This window comes from Tenrec ecaudatus, chromosome 1 (genome assembly GCF_050624435.1).
Source record: "Tenrec ecaudatus isolate mTenEca1 chromosome 1, mTenEca1.hap1, whole genome shotgun sequence".
NCBI lineage: Eukaryota > Metazoa > Chordata > Mammalia > Afrosoricida > Tenrecidae > Tenrec > Tenrec ecaudatus.
In genome coordinates this window covers 102,968,911-102,988,311 of record NC_134530.1, presented here as the reverse complement: position 1 = coordinate 102,988,311, position 19,401 = coordinate 102,968,911, and the positions used below count along the sequence as shown (strand labels likewise).

The window sequence follows — 19,401 nt, the reverse complement described above, 5'->3', positions numbered from 1 at the left end:
TCACAAAAAATTGACAGAAAATAAATGATGCTAAGTTTTGTAGAACATAAAATATTTGTCTTCTGTGTGATGCAGGTCAGAAGGAAACCAAAGATGGAATTGAAGATGAAGATTTTGATGACACTTTTAGGGTAACAGTGTCCAAACTACCTATATATATTTCAGATTTATCAAAGGATGCTTTAATATTTAAACAGCAACAAGATCCATTTCCTTCAGATATCCAGACACATCCAGTCATTCATGAAAAACCAAAAATTAGACACGAGAGTATATCAGACAGGATTATGAAAAGAGAGTTTTTTATAACCCAAAGAAATGGCATGAAACTCAAAACAGTTTGTGATGTTGATCAATATTACATGGAAGAAAAGAAGCAAAAAAGCCATAAGGAAAAACTAACAGCTGTCGCCGTGGCAAACGTTGCCAGAGAAAAAGCCCAACAAACCGTGAAAGAAAGTGTATGTAAGAGAAACTATCTTGCACAACAAGTAGAGGAAAAAGATGCAGAGGCAGTTCAGAAGGGTTTACAACAACACTGGCAGGACAGAGCCAACTACATTAAAAAAGTTAGAGAGAGGAGAGGCCGATTTCTAGAAGAAAAGAAACAAAAAACTGCAGATCGTTTATTAATTCAAGATTTAAATAATAGTCGCAATATTTTCTCCGAAGGCATAATTAAAGCTAACAGATGGAGAAAGAATACACTTCTTTTAAAAGAGAAAAGTTACATTGTTCAGCAAAAACGAAACATGGAAAAATATCAAGCAGAATTTCGTAAACAAATGAAGAAAATTAGGTATGTATAGTTTTGATACTGTGGAAGATTTTTTAAATTATTATTATTATTTGAATTTTACATTATTAAAGGTTTAGATCTAAAGTTTTTGGGATATGCTGTGATATAATCTAGTTTGGAAAACGGAGACAAAGGACAAGCTATGTAGCAAAGCTACATCACCAAAGATCAGACCGCATACAGCTGTTCCTTCCCTCAACCCCAGCTTCCTCCAAGATCACCTGCTTCTTACAAATATTTCTTATTGTATAAATGACATCATTTATTATTACTTATTGTTAAGATAATGATTAAGATAATTATTTATTATTATTACCTTGATCAGTGATAGTATCTCAGTCTTTTAAAGCTCAGTCTTCCTCATTGCCAACAAGCTAAATTGCTTTAGTATTCTATTTATTTAATTTCTGTCCTTCATTTTAAAACCAAATTCTCCTATTTTAATTTATACTATCATTATTGCCTGCCAGTGCAGGATATTAAGCACTGCTACTAACCACAAGGTTGGTGGTTCAAGCCCCACCAGCCACTCTGCAAGAGAATGAAGAGGCTCACTTCTAAAGAGTTATAATCTCAGATATCTTAAAGTGCAGTTTTACTCTGTCCTGTATGGTTGATAGGAAATAGAATTAAGTTGATGGCAGTGGGTTTGGTTTGGTAATTGCTCACAGGATCCTCCCATTGAGATATCCATTTACATCGTCACCATTTATTGTATCCATATTCTTTTAAAATAAAGGGCTGGTCATGTTATTTCCACTTAAATATGTGGATAACATGCAGTTTTTCATGGAATAAATCAGCTCTCTGAATGACATCTCAGACAGCGTGGTCTGTTGCTGTCTACCTGTTCCCACTAATACCATACCATCCAAAATGTTTCTGCTATAACTTTCTCCCTCTTTCCTAAATAGCACTGTCTCTTTGTTCCTGACCAACAAAATCATTCACCACTCCCTAACCAAGTATTATCAAAATTCCCATACACATACTAAAGGTGGACAATGATCAAAGACTGAATAATTGATGCATTTGAATTATGTGGCTAGACAAGGGCGTTGACTATACCATGGGCAGCATCTGTCTTGAAGAGGTGAAACCAGAATTCTCTTTAGAACTGAGCTTTTAAAATATTCTCTGGAGGGAGACGTCTCTGGAGAAGGACATCATGCTGGGCAAAATAGAGGGTCAGCCAAAAAAAGAGGGAGATCCTCAATAAGATGGATGGAGACAGTGCCTCTAACAATGGGCTCAAACATAGCAACCATTGTGGGAGTGGTGGAGACATAAACAGCGATTTGCTATATTGGACACAGAATAGTTTTTAATCAGAACCAACTTTATGGGACCTAGCAGCACAATAAAGAAACTCAAATCTTCCCTTTTGTATCCCTCTGACTAAACCCACATTAGTGTCTTTTCCTATAAACATGCACACCACAAGAGCACTAAGGAGCCCTGCTCCATAGTGGTTATGTTCTGGACTATGATCAGCAAGGTCACGAGATAGAAACCACCAGCTGCTCCCAGGAGAAACGCTAGGCTTCCTACTCACCTAATGAGTAACCATTTCAGAAAATCACAGGGGTGCTTCTACCCTGGCCTCCAGGGTTGCACTGACCCGGAACTCACTGAAGGGCAGGGAATTTGGAGTTCGGTGTGGTCACTACAAGTCTATAATGTGTATTGTTACTGTTATTTTTCTTCTAGAATTAATAATGTAACAGACCTCTGTAAGACTGTGTAAATTAGAATGTCCTTTACATTGGTGAGAGCGTGGTGCCTTTATGTGAAGAAAGGATACTCTTTCCTAAAAGGGAGACATGCTGCTAGACCTGTGTGCATGTGTGTGTATAGTGGAGACTCCCCTCATTTTGTTTGCACCGTGTACAAACTGCATCCACTACTGGTGAAGGCATGCTACCCTTTAGTAGCCATTCAAATGCCATCCTACTTTCATGTCTCTCCACCTGTCCTTCTAGTCTATTCACTTGGCATTTTATTTAAAGATCAATTGGTGCCGTTGTCACAAGAGGACCGTATTACAGTTAGTCTGTGACGTCTGTTCTAATACAATTTGTTCTATGTTTCAGTTCTTATTTTGGTATTTAGTAAATAATATTCAATCAGCAAATCTATTGATAAGTATGAGTAGAAATCTCAGTTTTAAAAATCTGTAATTATTGTTTAAAAGCCTCTTTAATTATATTCTAGCCTTAGAAATGATCATTATTCCTACATGTCTGTATTAAATATGGAAGACATTACAGAGAAAAAGAATAACTTTTTTTCTAAGCAGTGATAGGCTGCGTATCAACTTGGTGGGTCAGGAATCTCCCATGATATGAACCAACACAGTGTGGTCCACTCCGTGACAGGATCTTCTGTGAAGGGACAAACTAGTTGTGCAGAGAATAGACCTCTTTAACCCGAGTGTTGTCTTGATTCATTCAGCCCGTGGCCCATTGTAAGTTTACATCGAAAGTATGTGGAAGCTAGTGGACTTTTGATGCATTTGGATTCTGTGTCTGGTTTGTCGACCACCTGTTATATCGCCTGGTAATCCCAGGAGCCATCAGTGGACTTCCAACACTAGATGAATTCACTCAGCCCTCTGTCTATTCGTCTAAGCATCCACGAGCCTCTGGTCTTCCTACTTCATCTTTCTCCTTCATCTTCATCAATTCCTGCAGTCACAGGAGTAAGGAGAAGCCTTCTGCTTCTATCTGACACACAGATTTGAACCAAGCTGGATTTCTGCAGTGCTGTGAGCCCGTTCTCGATGTAAACCTTTTTTCTATATCACGACAAGTATCACTGGTTTTGCTTGTCTAGAGAATCCAGTCTAACACATATTCCAATTGTGTGAAATTTTGCTTTTGTATGTTGGGACAAAATCCCTAGTGAACTGCATAATCTTTCAGTTAATGCTTCAAATCCTTTTGAATTTCAGCTAGCAATGTTGTTCTTGACTCTTCCCCCATTCCTGGAGTCAACTGCTCTCTTCATAGAGTCCAGATCCCCGGATTATTTGTTCTGTGTGCAGATTGATTAAATACGGTAAAATGATGCAACCATGGAGCACACTGCTCCTGATTTTAAATCATGCAGTATCCTATTGTTATCTTTGAATGGCTGTCTTTGTGCAGGGTTTGCACGAGCAGAAATTCCCATTCTTCATGATATTATCCATACAGTACTGCCATCAAACAGAATGTCTTTGAAAAATAAAGTAAAACATAGGTAAACCTATTTCAAGTATACTTTGTTTTAGGCAAGAGTCATATGACATCAGCAATAATCAGCGTTCAGTCTATAGTTTTTTCTGAATAACTATTAACATCTGCAGTTTCTTGTCAATCTATTGCTGCAAATATTTTTGAATTATCACCAAGAGACCTTTGTGTGTGATATATAATATACTATTTTATAACTTTCCCAGCCTATCAAACCACTGTAATTTGGAATCAGCTCAAATATGGATCTATTCAAGTCCATTGACCATGTAGCCATCTTCCAGATTTCTTAGCATTTTTGAGAAAGTGGTTCCACATTGCATCCATTTGTTGAAATATTTCCATCAGTGTCCCCTCATTTTCTGGAGGGATGCTCGTTTTTGGTTAATGCTTTCTTTAAACTTGAATATCTTCCTTTCGTACCATCAGTTCCTGGTCACATACTACCTACTGAAATGGACTTACATTGGCCAGTTCTTTTTGGCACAGTGCTTCTGTGTTTTCCTTCTTCTTTTGATGCCTTCTGCGTTAGTCTGGGTTGACTAGAGAAACAAATTCATAGACACTCATATATGTATAAGTAAGAGCTTTGTATCAAAGAGTAATTTTATATTAAAAAACATCCCAGCACATTAAAGATCAAGTGCATAGATCTGATATTAGCCCATATTTCCAATATCAGTCTATAAACTCTTCAGACTCACACAACACATGCAATGATGCCGGGTGCAGGAAGACACAGGCTAATAGGTGGAAAATCTTGTGGAGCCAGTGGCAGTAGATGCATCTCAGCAGTGGTGTGGGTCTCCGTGTGCTTCCTCCAGCTCCTCATTGTGATTGACAGAAGTTGACAGGAGATTATGTAACTGCCACAACTCCTGTATCATTAAATATGTTTCCTTTAGAATTCTTCCATATTATAATAATATTGAAAGGTTGTACAATTCTTTAAGTATGAGAAATATGTAATGCATTCTTCCTTCCCCAGGTCTTTGTACAGTTCATTAGAATATTTTGCCTTTTCCAATGAACTCTCTTGACATAGTGTGTTACTTGTTGGGCTGCTCACCACAAGGCTGGCGGTTCAAACACTAGCCATTCTTCACAGGAGAAAGACGAGCCTTTCAGCTCCCAAGCCTCCTGAAGGGCTGCTGTGGCTTAGATCTGTGTCAATGGCTGTGAGTTTGCTTTTGTCTTCTCCAGCTACTCCTTGACTTTTCCCTTCATCTCTTTTATTCATCATCCTTCCTACCTATTTTCGACATTCTCGCTGCATTCGAGGGAATGGTTTAGAGTCTTCTAATTTTTGCCTTTTAATTTTTCCTATGCTTTAAATGGCCTTTTGCTTTCTTCAGGAATGATGTTGTTGATGACAGCTCACTTGTGGGATTCCCCCGTGCTGTTTCTATCACCAAGGCTATATTTTCCAATCACCAATGCTTCCTCTCTGTTTAGAACTTTCAGATTTCTGTCACCAGTAATTATATATGTACCTTAGTTGCATATTTGATCAGTTTCAGGTTGAGATAAATTGGTAGAATTGTTTATTTTCTTCATTAGCTTTAGTGATTGGTGCATAAATCTAAATAGCTGCCATATTAACTCTTCTTTATTAAAAGAAAACAAAACAAGCTCACTGCCATTGAGACCATGTTAACTCACAGTGGCCTCATAGGACAGGGTATAACTGACCCTGTGAGTTTCTGGGAATGTAACTATTTATGGGAGTAGAAAGTCCATCTACTCCCAAGGAGCAGCTGGTGGTTTTGAACTAGTGATCTTGCAATTAGCAGCACAATATGTAACTAATATGCCACCAGGGATCCTATATTCTTCTTTATAGGTGTATGGACATTATCCAGAGTTGTGCTTTAGGATAGATCTTGAAATACTCTTTTTGAAGGTGAATGTGAAACCATTTCTTTCATTTGTCATTCTCAACATTAAAGATCATATGCTTGTCCCATATAAAAGGATGACTATCTAGTCCATCTATGTTTATTAATGACTAGGATATGGATCTTCATGAATTTAATATTTTACTTCTAATTTTCCTAGATTCAAATTTTGTACATTCGGTTTTCAGATTATTATGGTTACAGCTGTTTCTTATCATTTTAACTCATGAGAATAAATGACCCCGAGCTTTACTCAACCCAGGTCATTAAGGGTAACTCAGTTTTCAGGAGGCAGTTCTTCCCTACCTGTATTTTGAGGCCTATTAACCTAAGTGGCATATCTTCCAGCACTTTTCAGACAATGCTCCACTGATGTTCGAAAGGTTCTATGTGGCCAATTGCTTGAAGAATAAAATGCCACTGTCTTCTTCCTACTCTGTGTTGGTCTATAAACTCTGCTGAAATATCTCCACCGTGGATGCTGCTGCTTATATTTGAGACACTGCTGGCATGGATTTTGCACATATTGACATAATACAGCAACTTGACAGATGTGGTACTATGGAATTCAAATTCAAGTCAAATAATCCAGTGGAAATTCATGACTAGCTACTGAAGATTACAACAGCAGTGATCTGAGGCTATAAAGACCATTTGGCTTCAAGAAATTAAAAGTCATTTGAGAGATAAAGCATTGAAGCCATGAGATTAATAGATTTAAATAACACATGCAATAATTAAGAACTATCGAGAGACAGAATTGAAAAGTCCAATAAAATTGTAGATAATGGGTATGTGAGAGTAAAGTAGGAAACCCTCAAAGAGAAAGCTTAGCTAAACATTCCAGTGTTAATTCCTTTCACTTCTCCTTTGCCCCCATTTAATTATAAATAAGACCGTCTGGATTTGCTGAGCACCAGTCTAGTGGGAAAGAAAAAACAAACATTTGAATCATGAGAAAACATAGAAGTGAGGAAAAAATTGAGTCGTGTGGAAGCAGTGAGCTATGGGGAGAGTATCAGATCAAGGAGAAGAGAATGGGCGAAATCAGAAAGCTTACAATGAGCAATGGGATGTGGGTGGAGGAGGAGACAGCATATGGCATTAGCTATGATAGATTTATGGGGGAGAGTCATTGAAAATGCCATTACTTAATAAACATAAAACTGGATTAGAAAGGCCCTTTAAGTTTCAGTACATTCTCATGGTAAAGACCATGAGAATCCTGTGAGAAAAAAACATGACTTTTAAACATTCATTTAAATATTGAACCTTAGTTTTAGGAAAGATCACAGAAAATTAATATTCCTCAGAATGACTCCGCTTGTTAATTACTTCAAGATATATTGTTTCCTTTTTTTATTCAAACACGTATTGATGACATAAAAAACCTCTGAAAAGTCACATTGACTCTTAAAATATTCTAGTCTACATATGCTCACCATCATCCAGTTAATTTGGCCTCCTCAGGAACCGGAAGGAAAGGAGAATATAATAGTAAATATTTAAAGAAGTAAACGGCCTTGCAGCAGGTGGTGGGTTAGAGCCACCACCTTGTGGTTAGGAGCATAACACTTAGCCCACCTTACCACTGGACTCTTCAGTCCACAAATAGTGAAGTTAAGTTTCACTAGTTGTAAAATAATATTGTTTCATGAAGGTACAGCAATGATATGTAGATATATAAGAGGAACATATGTCAAGCGTTGTATGAAACTTATTAGTTAATAAGGGAACCAGTAACATGTTATAATCAGTTCAGCTGAGAATCCAAAAAGCATTTTTATATAGGTAGTCCCCAATGAGGTTCTGTTTCAACAACGTTGTCATTAGTCAGTTGATTCAATGTAAGTTGAATACCTCTTTTTCTCTTTTATTTTAGTTTTTATTATTACCGCCGTTTATTGCCATTGTTATAAATTGAAATTTTGTCTTGATGATTATAATCATGCATATAAACTTAGATATGGCTTTATATTTTCATTCAAAAATACAGTAATCATTTAAAAATGTTTCAATGATGAAGCAAGGTTGGTAGACATTGGCATTTGTCATTTGTGGTCCTAACTTCACTTGTGGGAGGATATAGATAATATACATTATTCCTGAGACTGGATGATATTTCTAGACAGAAAATAAATGAGAATTGTTTTTATGGTTCTTTTCTTTGTTTTCTTTCATATATATTTTGTTGTAGCATCTCACTGCACCTTGATCTATCAATTTGATTCAAGCAATTCTATTTTGGGTCTGTGTTTTCAAACAAACAAAAGTCCCACCGCAAAAGTTCATCTAATCCTTTAATTGTTGAGAAACACAGGGCGACAGTGTCTCTCTTTCCTCATTCTTGTCATTTATTTCTTCTTCAGAATTTAACTCCTCTTCATAATCCATACATCTCTTATCTATCAATTCCCTCTATTTGATCTGCATGAACGATACCAAGGTCTAATCACAATATGTTTTTCTATTTGGATAAATTTTCAAACAATCTCTTCTATCGTTTAATCGTGATCAACTGTTTGCAGTGTGTTCATATAACTCAGCTCTCTCTCTGTCTGTCTGTATTAGCTACGGGCATTTCCCAGCAATTTCCTTCCTGGGTGATAAAATGTACCAGCTACATTAGGGAACCTTGTAATTCTTACAGACATCATGCCATGCTGCCATCCTACCACCTGCTGCATCTATTCCCGGTGTAAACATAGTCTGCGATTGATACATTGAAGGAGATGCTTAAAGCTTGAGCCACTGGCTGAATCACACCTATCTTCTTGGGAGGTAGACACACCATTTTCACATCTTGATCTAAATGATCTACTTAAGGAGGATGTCCTGGAACAATATCAAGTAGCAACAGAATCTAGAAAGAAAGTCTCCTTTCCAGGCAGAACATCCATACTTCTGAGATGAAACACTTTAAAAATCATCTTGAGCAACATACAGTACACCAGCAGCTTGGGCTTTTTAATGTTTATGAATGTGCAAGGTTTTTCAAAATGATAAACAAGAATCCTATTTAAATCTAGCAGTATTTACCTCAAAGAAGCAGTGTGATCCTCTTTTTAAAAGCATTAAAACCAGATATTTATTTCGCCTCTTTGTGAAAGTAAGCCCATATTACCATTACTATCCGATCCAAAACAAAACTGTTGCATGCACACTGAAAATCTGCTCCAGAAATAGATGTTATTTTGTCTTACCTTCCCCAGACCTTACTTGAATTTTTCATCAAGTTCACCATGAGCACTTCCTGGTTTTCCAGTTATACAAAGTTGTTATTGTTCAGCGCCCTCCAGTCAATTCCCACTCACCGCAACTCTATGTTTGATAGAGCAGCATCCTGACCAGTCCTGTGCTACCCCCACAATTGTACTTACACTTGAGCCCATCAATGCAGCCACTAGGTCAACCCATTTGGCAAAGGTCCAACTACTTTACCCACCACGTGGTCCTTCTCCCGGGACGGGCTCTCCTGATCCCGTGCCAAAGTACACAAGATGATGTCTGCCACCCTTGCATATGAGGAGCACTCCAGACATACTTTTTCCAAGACAGATTTGTTTGTTTCTTTGGCAGTCCGATGTACTTCAAATATTCTTCTTTTCCAGCACCATCATTCGAATGCACGGATTCTTCTTCAGTTTTCCTTATTTGATTGCTGCTACTGTTTCGTCAGCGCTTTAAAAAGTGTGTGTGCTGACATTTGAATTATCAAGAAAGCCATAGGAAATCCTCTTCCAGATTGATCTTCAATTGAAATTACCAACTCATAATTTGACCCTTTCTTCTGTTAGCATTGCTCATTTATGCTGATAATTATTTTAATTATCTCCAAATTCCTATTCTATCCAAAGAGTCAAATAAGGTAGTCCCACACTTGCTATTTTGCTGAATTTCTTTCCCTCCATAACCATAAGATCTTCATCTTTATATCCACGTTTAAAGCACTCCTTATTTATTTATTTACTTTTGCATTAGAACTTGTATTGCATTAGAATAGTCTAACTTGTTTTGCTAAACATTATTATTTGGAATAAAAATACCACAGATGTGTGACAGTGCGAGAAAACCGAACAATTCTGCTTCACATGAACGAATATGCTTCTGTTAGTACAAAATGCTGAATAAAATCAAACTGCATAGGCCTGGTCTACAGTGAAGTTGACGTCAGTGCCGTAGCTATGCAATCGGAAACACAATTGCTGTTGGACGTAAGCACTGTTCAATACATTGTGAGTTGAACACTGCCCAATTCACTGTCCATTAAAATTCCAGAACCCGTCAATGACCTTATTGTAAATGGGTATTCTATATAGCAGCATTTAGTAAAGCAAATCATAATATTGAGCATCTGGGAGTGAATATCTGAGAATGGAAGCATAAGTAATTTATGTACCACAGCATTGTACGTATTGCAGGTTATTAACGATAAGATATGTAAAATGTAAATAAAAGCAGACAGAAAGTTGTGGTTTGTTGTAACTCAAATATGTTGTAACTACCTATGTACAGTAATTAGAAATGCTGAAATGAGTTAAATAATAGGTGAAAGTCCCCATAGATGGGGCATTAAAGAACTGTCACTCCACTGGGCAAAATATATTTCCATTGCAATTACTTCCCTCATTTTCCATGCTTTTAAAAGAGCTCTAAGAGGTTGCAAGGCACCAACAATTATGAAAGGAGCACTGGAAATGACCTGCACTAACCTTTGCTTCACACCATGTTTTCTGATATTAGATTGTATGGTGGAGTGACGCATTTTAATATGGCTTTTCTACCCATGTATCTGTAACTCCCAACAAATGTTTGGGGGCACTATGCACACAGGGTGCGTGTGCCTTTGATAGAGGAGATTGGTTGGTCTTAGTTACCACTATCAATTTTGGTGCTGTTTGACGCAGCAGCCGAGAGGAAAATACCAGAGAGACTGCAGAGAGACATGCCTGGTGGCTGAGGACAGGGGCTGCTGTGGACAAATGACTGTATCCTTATGCTTTAGTGGTCCTGACCTGTGCTAACCTATTAAGTTCCCCAATAAACTCCCGTAAGTGTGAATGTTTCCTGTGAGTTATGTGTGGACACTCAGTGAAGTCTCAAAGCTAGCAGAGCAGTAGAGCTCCGCGGAAGAAAGGTTGGGGTCAGAATGCAGAAGGATGGATCATAGAGGCCTGCTGACCTCTGCCTCGGACGGGAGCGACAACACAGGAGGTCAGATAGGAACTCCCGCCCCCACTCCATGCTAATCTTGCAGACGACACAATGTTTTCTGATAGCACATTAAAGTTCATCAGCCATAGTTTTATCCTGGAGATATTTTTAAGTGTTAAAACTATTTAAATGCATACATTCAATGCTCCTTTAGAAATACTTCATCCACTCATTTTCATCCACTCATCTGTCAGTTTGTCACACTGTAGATGTGAGGTAGTTAGTTTATTGTGCCAACCTGGCTCATAAACACCTGTGGGGTTAATTGAAGGGTGGAGGGATAAATGGCTCCATGAGCCACACCTTTCGAGTTCTCAGATGGTCAGAGCAGGGTGCAGCTCCCTTAGCCAGTTCCCTGCCTCAGCTGGCAAGGCTCACTTCCTACAAGATATCCCTGAAGAGAAGCCAAATGGACCTACCCCGATGCATACCTGGGTACTGGAGCAGCCGTGTGGAAACCGCTGCCAGTGCTGAGATGCTTACACATTCACTGATTTGGCTTTCCTCCTGCAGTCAGCATCATTGTGTCTGTTTTGTGAGATGGAGAAGGACTTTGTGGATTGGTGTCGGACATATGGGTTAATGCTGGACTTGGCTTGGGCAGCACTGGGTTGGCATGTTTTTTTGATGCGCACTTAACCTTTATAAAAAGCTCTCTCTTATACATAAGTTTCTGTGGATTAGTTTCTCTAAAATACCCAGACTAAAACAGGGACTATGCAAATAGAGAATATACAACACTAATGAAGGAGATTGTTCAATTTTCATTACCACCCACCTGGCTATAAGGACGAGCTATCTTTGAGGTAGTGACAGAGAGAGACACCCTGAGGACCTTGGAAGAGCACATTAATTTATGATAATAGAATAAAGCCCCAAACTTTTCAGTTATAATTTTTAATTATTTACTGAAAGGAAAAAATGGTATTTTTAGTATGAAATCTATTTAAAATTTTCTCTTTATGTTTAAAAATAATTTTCTCTAGTATATTTCACACACATATAGATACACACAAGTATATATATATACATATATATATATAGAGAGAGAGAGAGAGAGAGAGAGAGTGAGTGAGAAAGAGAGCTAAGATCCATTTGAATCCTAACTTTACTCTCTACTTTCTACAAATTATATTTAATATGTACAAATTAATATATAATCTTTGTATTTAGTGGGAGATTTAACAAATACTTTATATATGTTATCTAGTACTAAATATGTTTAGAACCAGGAATAAAAGATATAGCTACATGTCTGTGGGCAGGAATAGTACAAACGGTCAAGTGCGCGCACTCAGCTGCCAACCTAAACTGAAATTTGACCCCACTCAGAAGTTCCTCCAAGGAAAAATCTAGCAATTTATTTCCAAAATATCAACTATTTAAAACCTTATGAAATATCATTGTATGTTGTCACACATGGGATGATCATGACCTGGAAGGTCTGCAACAGTAAATGCTGTGCTTGTGTGTGTGTCTGTGTACACTCATATATCATCATTACATGCCATAGTGCAATTCTATTGCAAATAAATAGTAGGTAAAGTAAATTAGCTTAGATTTGTCACAGAAAATCAAATGTCCACCCTCACTAATACTCAGATGATATGGAGTTAAGTGAGCACCAAATGGTCTTAATTAAATTATCACTTCTATTAAGTTGCACAAAGATATTATTCTTGAAATCACACAAAGATAAAACAATATTTGTGTTACGTGAGTAGATATCCCAAAAGGCATTTCTTATTGCGTTTCCTATAAATTTTTCAAAGGCGGTGAGTAATAACATGCAGAAAGAGACTGCAACTCAATAAAGTAGTCTACCCTGAGACTTCAGAATTCGTTTTCAATCTTTTTAGTTGCTCTGTTATTGATCCTTAATTAATTTTAATATTATTATCACTTGACCTAAAATCATCCCACATATTTAGTGATGTCATTACAGAGAATGTTGCTCCTTGATTCTGTTCTGTGGGATAATGGAGGATAAAAGAAAGGGAATCATAAATCTCTAATTCAAGTATTTGATCAAACAACCACAGGGAATATTGCCAAGTGTCTCTCTAGTTAGAAAGAGATGTTGAAGTGAAATAGCCTAAATACTAGACAAAAGGTGGTCCTGGGCTATCCCAAATATTTCTTTTTTTCCCCCTCATTTGTCTGAAATTTCTGTAACCTTGCTGTGGAGATGGTGCAGAACAAGACCTCAAACCGTTTCCACATTGTTCTTGCAAGCACTGTAGGAATGCACGGGGTCACTCCAGACCCAGACAGCAGGAGGCTTGCAGCCAAGTATTTCTTTTCCAATTCATCACATCATTTATTCCACCTAAATTTTGGGGGCATGATGCTTTAGCCCTTGGCTTCTAACCAAAAGCGTAGTGGTCTAAATCTATCATCCATTCCACTGGGGAAAGATATGACAATCTTCTTTCATAAAGATTTACAGTGTTGGCAAACTTGTGGGACCATACTACTTTGTATTATAGGGTTACTATCAGTCAAATCAACTTGATGGTATTGCATTTGCTATAATAAACTTGTTTTCATAGACATTTAAAGGACCTATCTTCAATTGGAATGGTATTACATCTTGAACTCCAAACTATTCTATATTTATTTATAGCCCAAACCTTTTTAGCTTTTAAAAAATAATTTTATTGGGGAATCATACAACGCTCATCACAATCCAGACATACATCCATTGTTTCAATCACATTTGCACGTTTGTTGCCATCATCATTCTCAAAACATCTGCTTTCCACTTGAGCCTCTAGCATCAGCTCCTCATTTTTCCCCTCCCTCCCTGTTCCCCCCTCTCTCAGAAACCCTTGATAATTTACAAGTCATTATTATTTTGTCATATCTTATACTGTCCAATGTCTCCCTTCACCCACTTTTCTGTTGACCAACCTCCAGAGAGGAGGTTATATGTAGATCCTTGAATTTGGTTTCCCTTTCTACTCCAGCTTCCCTCCACTCTCTGAGTATCGCCACTCTCATCACTGGTCCTGAAGGTTTCATCTGTCCTGTGTTCCCTATGTTTCCAGTTCCCATCTGTACCAGTGTACATCCTCCTGTCCAGCTGAATTTGTAAGGTAGAATTGGGATCATGATAGTTGGGGGAGGAAGCATTTAAGAACTAGAGGAAAGTTGTGTGTTTCATCATTGCTACACTGTCCCCTGACCAGCTCGTCTCCTCTCTGAGACCCTTCTGTAAGTGGATATCCAGTTGCGCACAAATGGCCTTTGGGTCCCCACTTTGAACTTCCCCTCATTCAAGATGATGTGATTTTTGTTCCTTGATGCTTGATACCTAATCCCTTCAAACCTCGTGATCACACAGGCTGGTGTGCTTCTTCCATGTGGGCTTGGTTGCTTCCCAACTAGATGGCTACTTGTTTACCTTCAAACCTTTAAGACCCAGACGCTATATCTTTTGATAGTCGGGCACCAACAGCTTTCTTCGCCACACTTTCTTATGCCCACATTTGTCCTCAGCAATCATATCGGGAAGGAGAGCACACAATGATATGATTTTTCTTTCTTTGATGCCTGAAACCTGATCCCTTCAACACCTTGTGATTACACAGGCTGGTGCGCTTCTTCTACGTGGGCTTGGTTGCTTCTCAACAAGATGGCTGCTTGTTTTTCTTCAAGACTTTAAGACCCCAGATGCTATATCTTTTGATAGCTGGGCCCCATCAGCTTTCTTCACCACATTTGCTTATGCACCCATTTGTCTTCAGTGATTGTGTCGGGAAGGTGAGCATCATGGAACGCCAGTTTAATAGAACAAAGTGTTCTTGCATTGAAGGGTCTCTACTTGAGTGGAGGCCCAATGTCCATCTGGTACCTTAGTACTAATCCTATAAATATATGCACATAGATTTGTTTCCTCATCCTCATAAATAAATATATTTACATATGCACATGCCTGTATTTAGACCTCTCTAAATGCCCTTTATGCCCTAGTTCTTTCTTCGGTTTCCTTTTACTTTCCTCTTGTCCCACTATCACGCTCAGCCTTCTTTTGGGTTTCAGCATATCCTCTAGGTTACATTACCCTTGATCAAGTCCTACCAGGCCTCCTACACCCTGCTGTCTGCTGATTTTGGCCCACTTGTTGTTCCCTTGTCCCTGAGTTTGTTAACACCACTACCTGCCCCCTCTCCCTTGTCCTTCCTGAACAGTCAGCCTGGTTGTTTTCTCCTCCAGATTGTTTATCCAGGTATGTTCCCTTCTTGATTCGCTTCATTTTGGGGAGTTCCGGCCACACTGCTTTCCCATCATGTGACCCCAGAAATGTCCTCTTCCACAGTCTACTCCAGTAAGGGGACAGCGTGATACGTACTGTTGTCATTTTCCCAGTCCCCTCTGTGTCCCATTAGCTCTCAGCAGGGACATCATCCTCTGAGCATCATTTAGTTTCCCCACACTAACTCTTCAATGTATTGTGATACCCATCTTCACATAACCTTTGTTTGTTTGTGGGTTTTTTTTCAATTCCAATGTAGACTTCAGGATTCTTTAATTCAACTCTTCTTTTTGTCTGTTCAATCCAGTGCCTCCAAAGTCATTGCATCCACCATTCTAACCCTCTGAATACCTGATAAATAAGCATCAGAAGTAACGTGTGTTGCATGATTATTAAGCACAAGCTCTCCTCTAGAGATTTAAAATATATTGACTCCTTTAACTTTACTGAATTTTCTGACTTATTTTGACCTATAGTCATGAACACGATAGTCATAAATTGGGTATTGACAGCTTAAATTACCAGAGCGAAATCAAAGTGGATACGTTACGGAGGCGGATTCCAAACCCAAGCAATATCGCTTTACTGCCTGTAATCTTCACCACAAGCTGCGATTTCTCTGTTCTCAACATGATAGCTGTTATTGCTTGGTTGGCTAGGGTTTTAGACTCAACATGACCGAAATATAACTTTAATCTTCTACCTCATATTGCTGCTCTTCCCACATTTCCTAGCCTGGTGAAGGCCACTATTATCCATCCAGCGACCAGCCATTAGAAATCCTTCTAGATTTATCTCTTCCATTCTCTTAGTCCAGATTTCTGAGTATATACCCACGCGCGCACACACACACACAGCTCTGTAATAGGGCGTTTGTCTGTTTCTCCAGTTTCTCTGCGGTGTGCTATCCTTTCTAGAACTATGTGATCCAGATTAGAATGCGGTTACTTTTGAGAGCATCCAAAATGAGGGCAGTTTTTAAAATTCTGTTACTTTTCTTTTTGGTCTCATACCACCACTATATGTTTTATTCACCAATTTTCTCCTGTGGTTCACTCTTTCTTGTTACACAATACTTTTATTATAGAATTATTTATTTACATATCCATATGTCTTTTTTGTCTTTATTTTCTATTAGTTTGTCACAATTGTAGATCATGTGAGCTTCTTCCGTATATTTCTAGCCTTGAATGATAGTTTCCAACATACATAGCTATTGTAATTGCTGATAAATGGATAGAGGTGAATAAATGATTTCTCCTAAGGGATGGCATTTCTAGGAAGTGGTTACATTTTGAGCACATAAATGCAAGGTCAGCAGTTCAAAAACACCAGTGTGTCCTAAGAAGAAGGATGAGGCTTTCAACTCCCCTAAAGAGTTATAGTCTGGGAAGCAGTTCAACTTTATGGAAGAAACCTTAGAGGCTTATCCTGAGCTTAGTGAACCTTTGTTTGACAAATCATAACAGACTGAGTGAGATGCCTATTTTGAGTTCTAAAACAGGGAGCGTCAGCATTCTAAGTTCTAGCAAATCAAAGCCTTAGAACTATTCATCTAATGTGAATATTATTGAATGTCGTAAAACAAATCTTTGTGGAATAAATTAAACTATTTTTCCTATCTGCATATATCTACTATGATGCCCTAATAAGAGTTCTATTATGAACTGAAAGGCTGGCTGGTGGTTTGAACCCATCCGGAAGCACCTTAAGGTGCCCTGGTGGTGTAGTGCATTATATACTGAACTGTTATCAGCAAGGTTAGCAGTTTCAAACCACCAGATGCTCCAAAGGAGAAAGACAAGGCTTTCTACTCCTATAATGATTTATAGTCCCAGAAACTCATATGGCCATTTCTACTCTGTCCTATAGAGCCATCGTGAGTCAGAAGTGACTCAGTGTCAGTCCGAGGAGCACCTTGGAAGACTGACCTAGCAATCTCCTCCAGTAGGGCACAGTCTTGAATATCCTCTGGGGGCAGTTCTACTGCACACCTGGCTCCCCATAAGTGTAAATTGACTGTAACCACAAAGAACAACATGCATACAAATAGTATTAGTTATTTAATTAGTTGCTGTGTTTGGACATTTCAATGCATTTGTTTCCTTTTTCCTAGGGCTGAAGAAATAAATAAAAGACACTGTGAAGAAAAATTTGTTTTTGACATGATCGCCTTTCAACGTGCCTCAGAAAGATTTCAAGAGGCCAAATCAAGAGTTGCAATTATAAAATCAAGCCGTCTTTAAATTTCCCAGAGAAATGACAAAACGAACCAATGCCAGATCACAAACTGTGGTCTTCATAAATTATAGTCATATATTTTAATACGAGGACATGGAAATAATACATTAAGAGAAGAAATGCTCTGTCATAATATGTATTTACATATAAAGCTCATAAAACAAAGGATAGTAAAAATGTATCTCTTACTGATCCTACTTTGATTTAAGCTAAGTTGACTAGCCTAGCACCCACAAGATTTCCTTATATATGCAGACTTCCAAAGAACAACTAAAACTTATTTTATATAAGTTTCTTATTGCAGACAATATAGCAAAGGCATTGCTTGTATGTTGTGTTCAGATATTCAAAAGTGTAGCAACTGGTAAGCCATGTTCAATTTCTCTGGCAAACTCAGAACAGTAATTTATATCCCAGTCGCTGACTTTTATTAAGACACTATGTAGTTCAGTTAGTTTCATTACCTGCTTTCATATACTTCCTGTTTATTTTGTTCAAAATGCTCTGAGCCTTTTTTCGTCCCTCAAAATAAAGTTCTTCACCATTTCATCAGTGACTCATGCTTATTATGAGTTTAGAAAGTATAAATTATAAGAAGGGTTTCACCGTAACTGGAGTTGTTTTTGGTTTACTTTGTGTGGGCATCGTCTCTGTGTTCATTTCCTTTGATGCACTCACTTTTAATGTCTTTCACTTTTTCACATGTGTGTACACGTGTATCTGAGAGAGAAAAACAGAGAATTCACAAACAATTATGCAACTGTGATGAAAATATAAGCAGAAATTGCACATAATTTTATTGTATTCATAAATATTCATTATATAGAAAAATTGAAAAGTACAGAATATTAGGCACATGCAGATTTCTTTATCGATTTTAAATTAGTTTTCAGTAGAGTTTGCAATCTGTCTAGAAAGATACATTGTACAGTATTTATAATGCTGTTGATTTTGTCAGGTGCCATTGAGAAGGCTCTGACTCAGAGTGACCCTTTACATAACAGAAGGAAACACTGCCTGCTCCTGGGTCATCCTCAATACCGTTCCTATAGTTGTGGCTTTTGTTGCAGTCACTGTGGTCGTCCATATTTCAAGGACCTTCCTTATTTATGCTGCCTTTCTACTTTCCCAAGCATGATGTCCTTCTTCAGGGACTCTGTCTTTCTTGACAACGTGTCCATAGTTTGTTCTATTGCCCACTTAATCCACTGGTGTGGATATTCAACATTCCTCTACAATGCACACCAGTGTGTATACAGTTTTTTTTTAATGGGCTGTTTTTTTGAAGTCTCTAGTCTGTCTTTTAGGTAAATTTCCAAAAATTATATATTTTACAACAGTGATTATTCTGTTGTGCTTCTATGCCACACTGCTAATAAGCACCAGCAATTTCCTACTTTTCTTGAAAATAATAGCTGTCTCTCTAAATCCATTGTAGTATTTCTTGATTTCCTGTTAATTAATAGAACATTATTAAGCAAATTATATCAGTGGTTTTAATTATTTGGCCAAAAGTAAAAGATGAGATCCTGTGTGGTGGTACAAAGAATAGCGGATCTCAGTTTCTATGTAATAAATCACCTAACTAAGCTGTTGCTCCAGTTTTCTTTTCTCTATTTAGAAATGACATAGCTCTCTGGGGGTGGGGCGGTGATGCAAATGAAAACCCTTGTCATATGATATTGTTGTGAGATTCAGTGACCTATAAAAGAAACGCATTATCTAACGCAAGGTAAGAACTTAATAAAGGTGAAT

General features: G+C 37.9%; 1 protein-coding gene and 1 non-coding gene across 2 annotated transcripts in view; one reads left to right on the top strand and one right to left on the bottom strand.

The window, feature by feature from the left end:
- LRRIQ3 (leucine rich repeats and IQ motif containing 3) overlaps nucleotides 1-18,180 on the top strand; it is a 210,910-nt gene extending 192,730 nt beyond the window's left edge. The window contains exons 9-10 of the mRNA XM_075540081.1: nucleotides 76-799; nucleotides 17,522-18,180. Of these exons, the coding sequence (XP_075396196.1) occupies nucleotides 76-799; nucleotides 17,522-17,651 (854 nt within the window). The 3' untranslated portion in view covers nucleotides 17,652-18,180. The remainder of the gene's footprint in view (nucleotides 1-75; nucleotides 800-17,521) is intronic.
- LOC142437772 (small nucleolar RNA SNORA9) lies at nucleotides 13,302-13,435 on the bottom strand. The gene has a single exon (XR_012782293.1). It is a non-coding gene; the product is annotated as a small nucleolar RNA SNORA9 (small nucleolar RNA).
- Nucleotides 18,181-19,401: the final 1,221 nt, after the last annotated feature.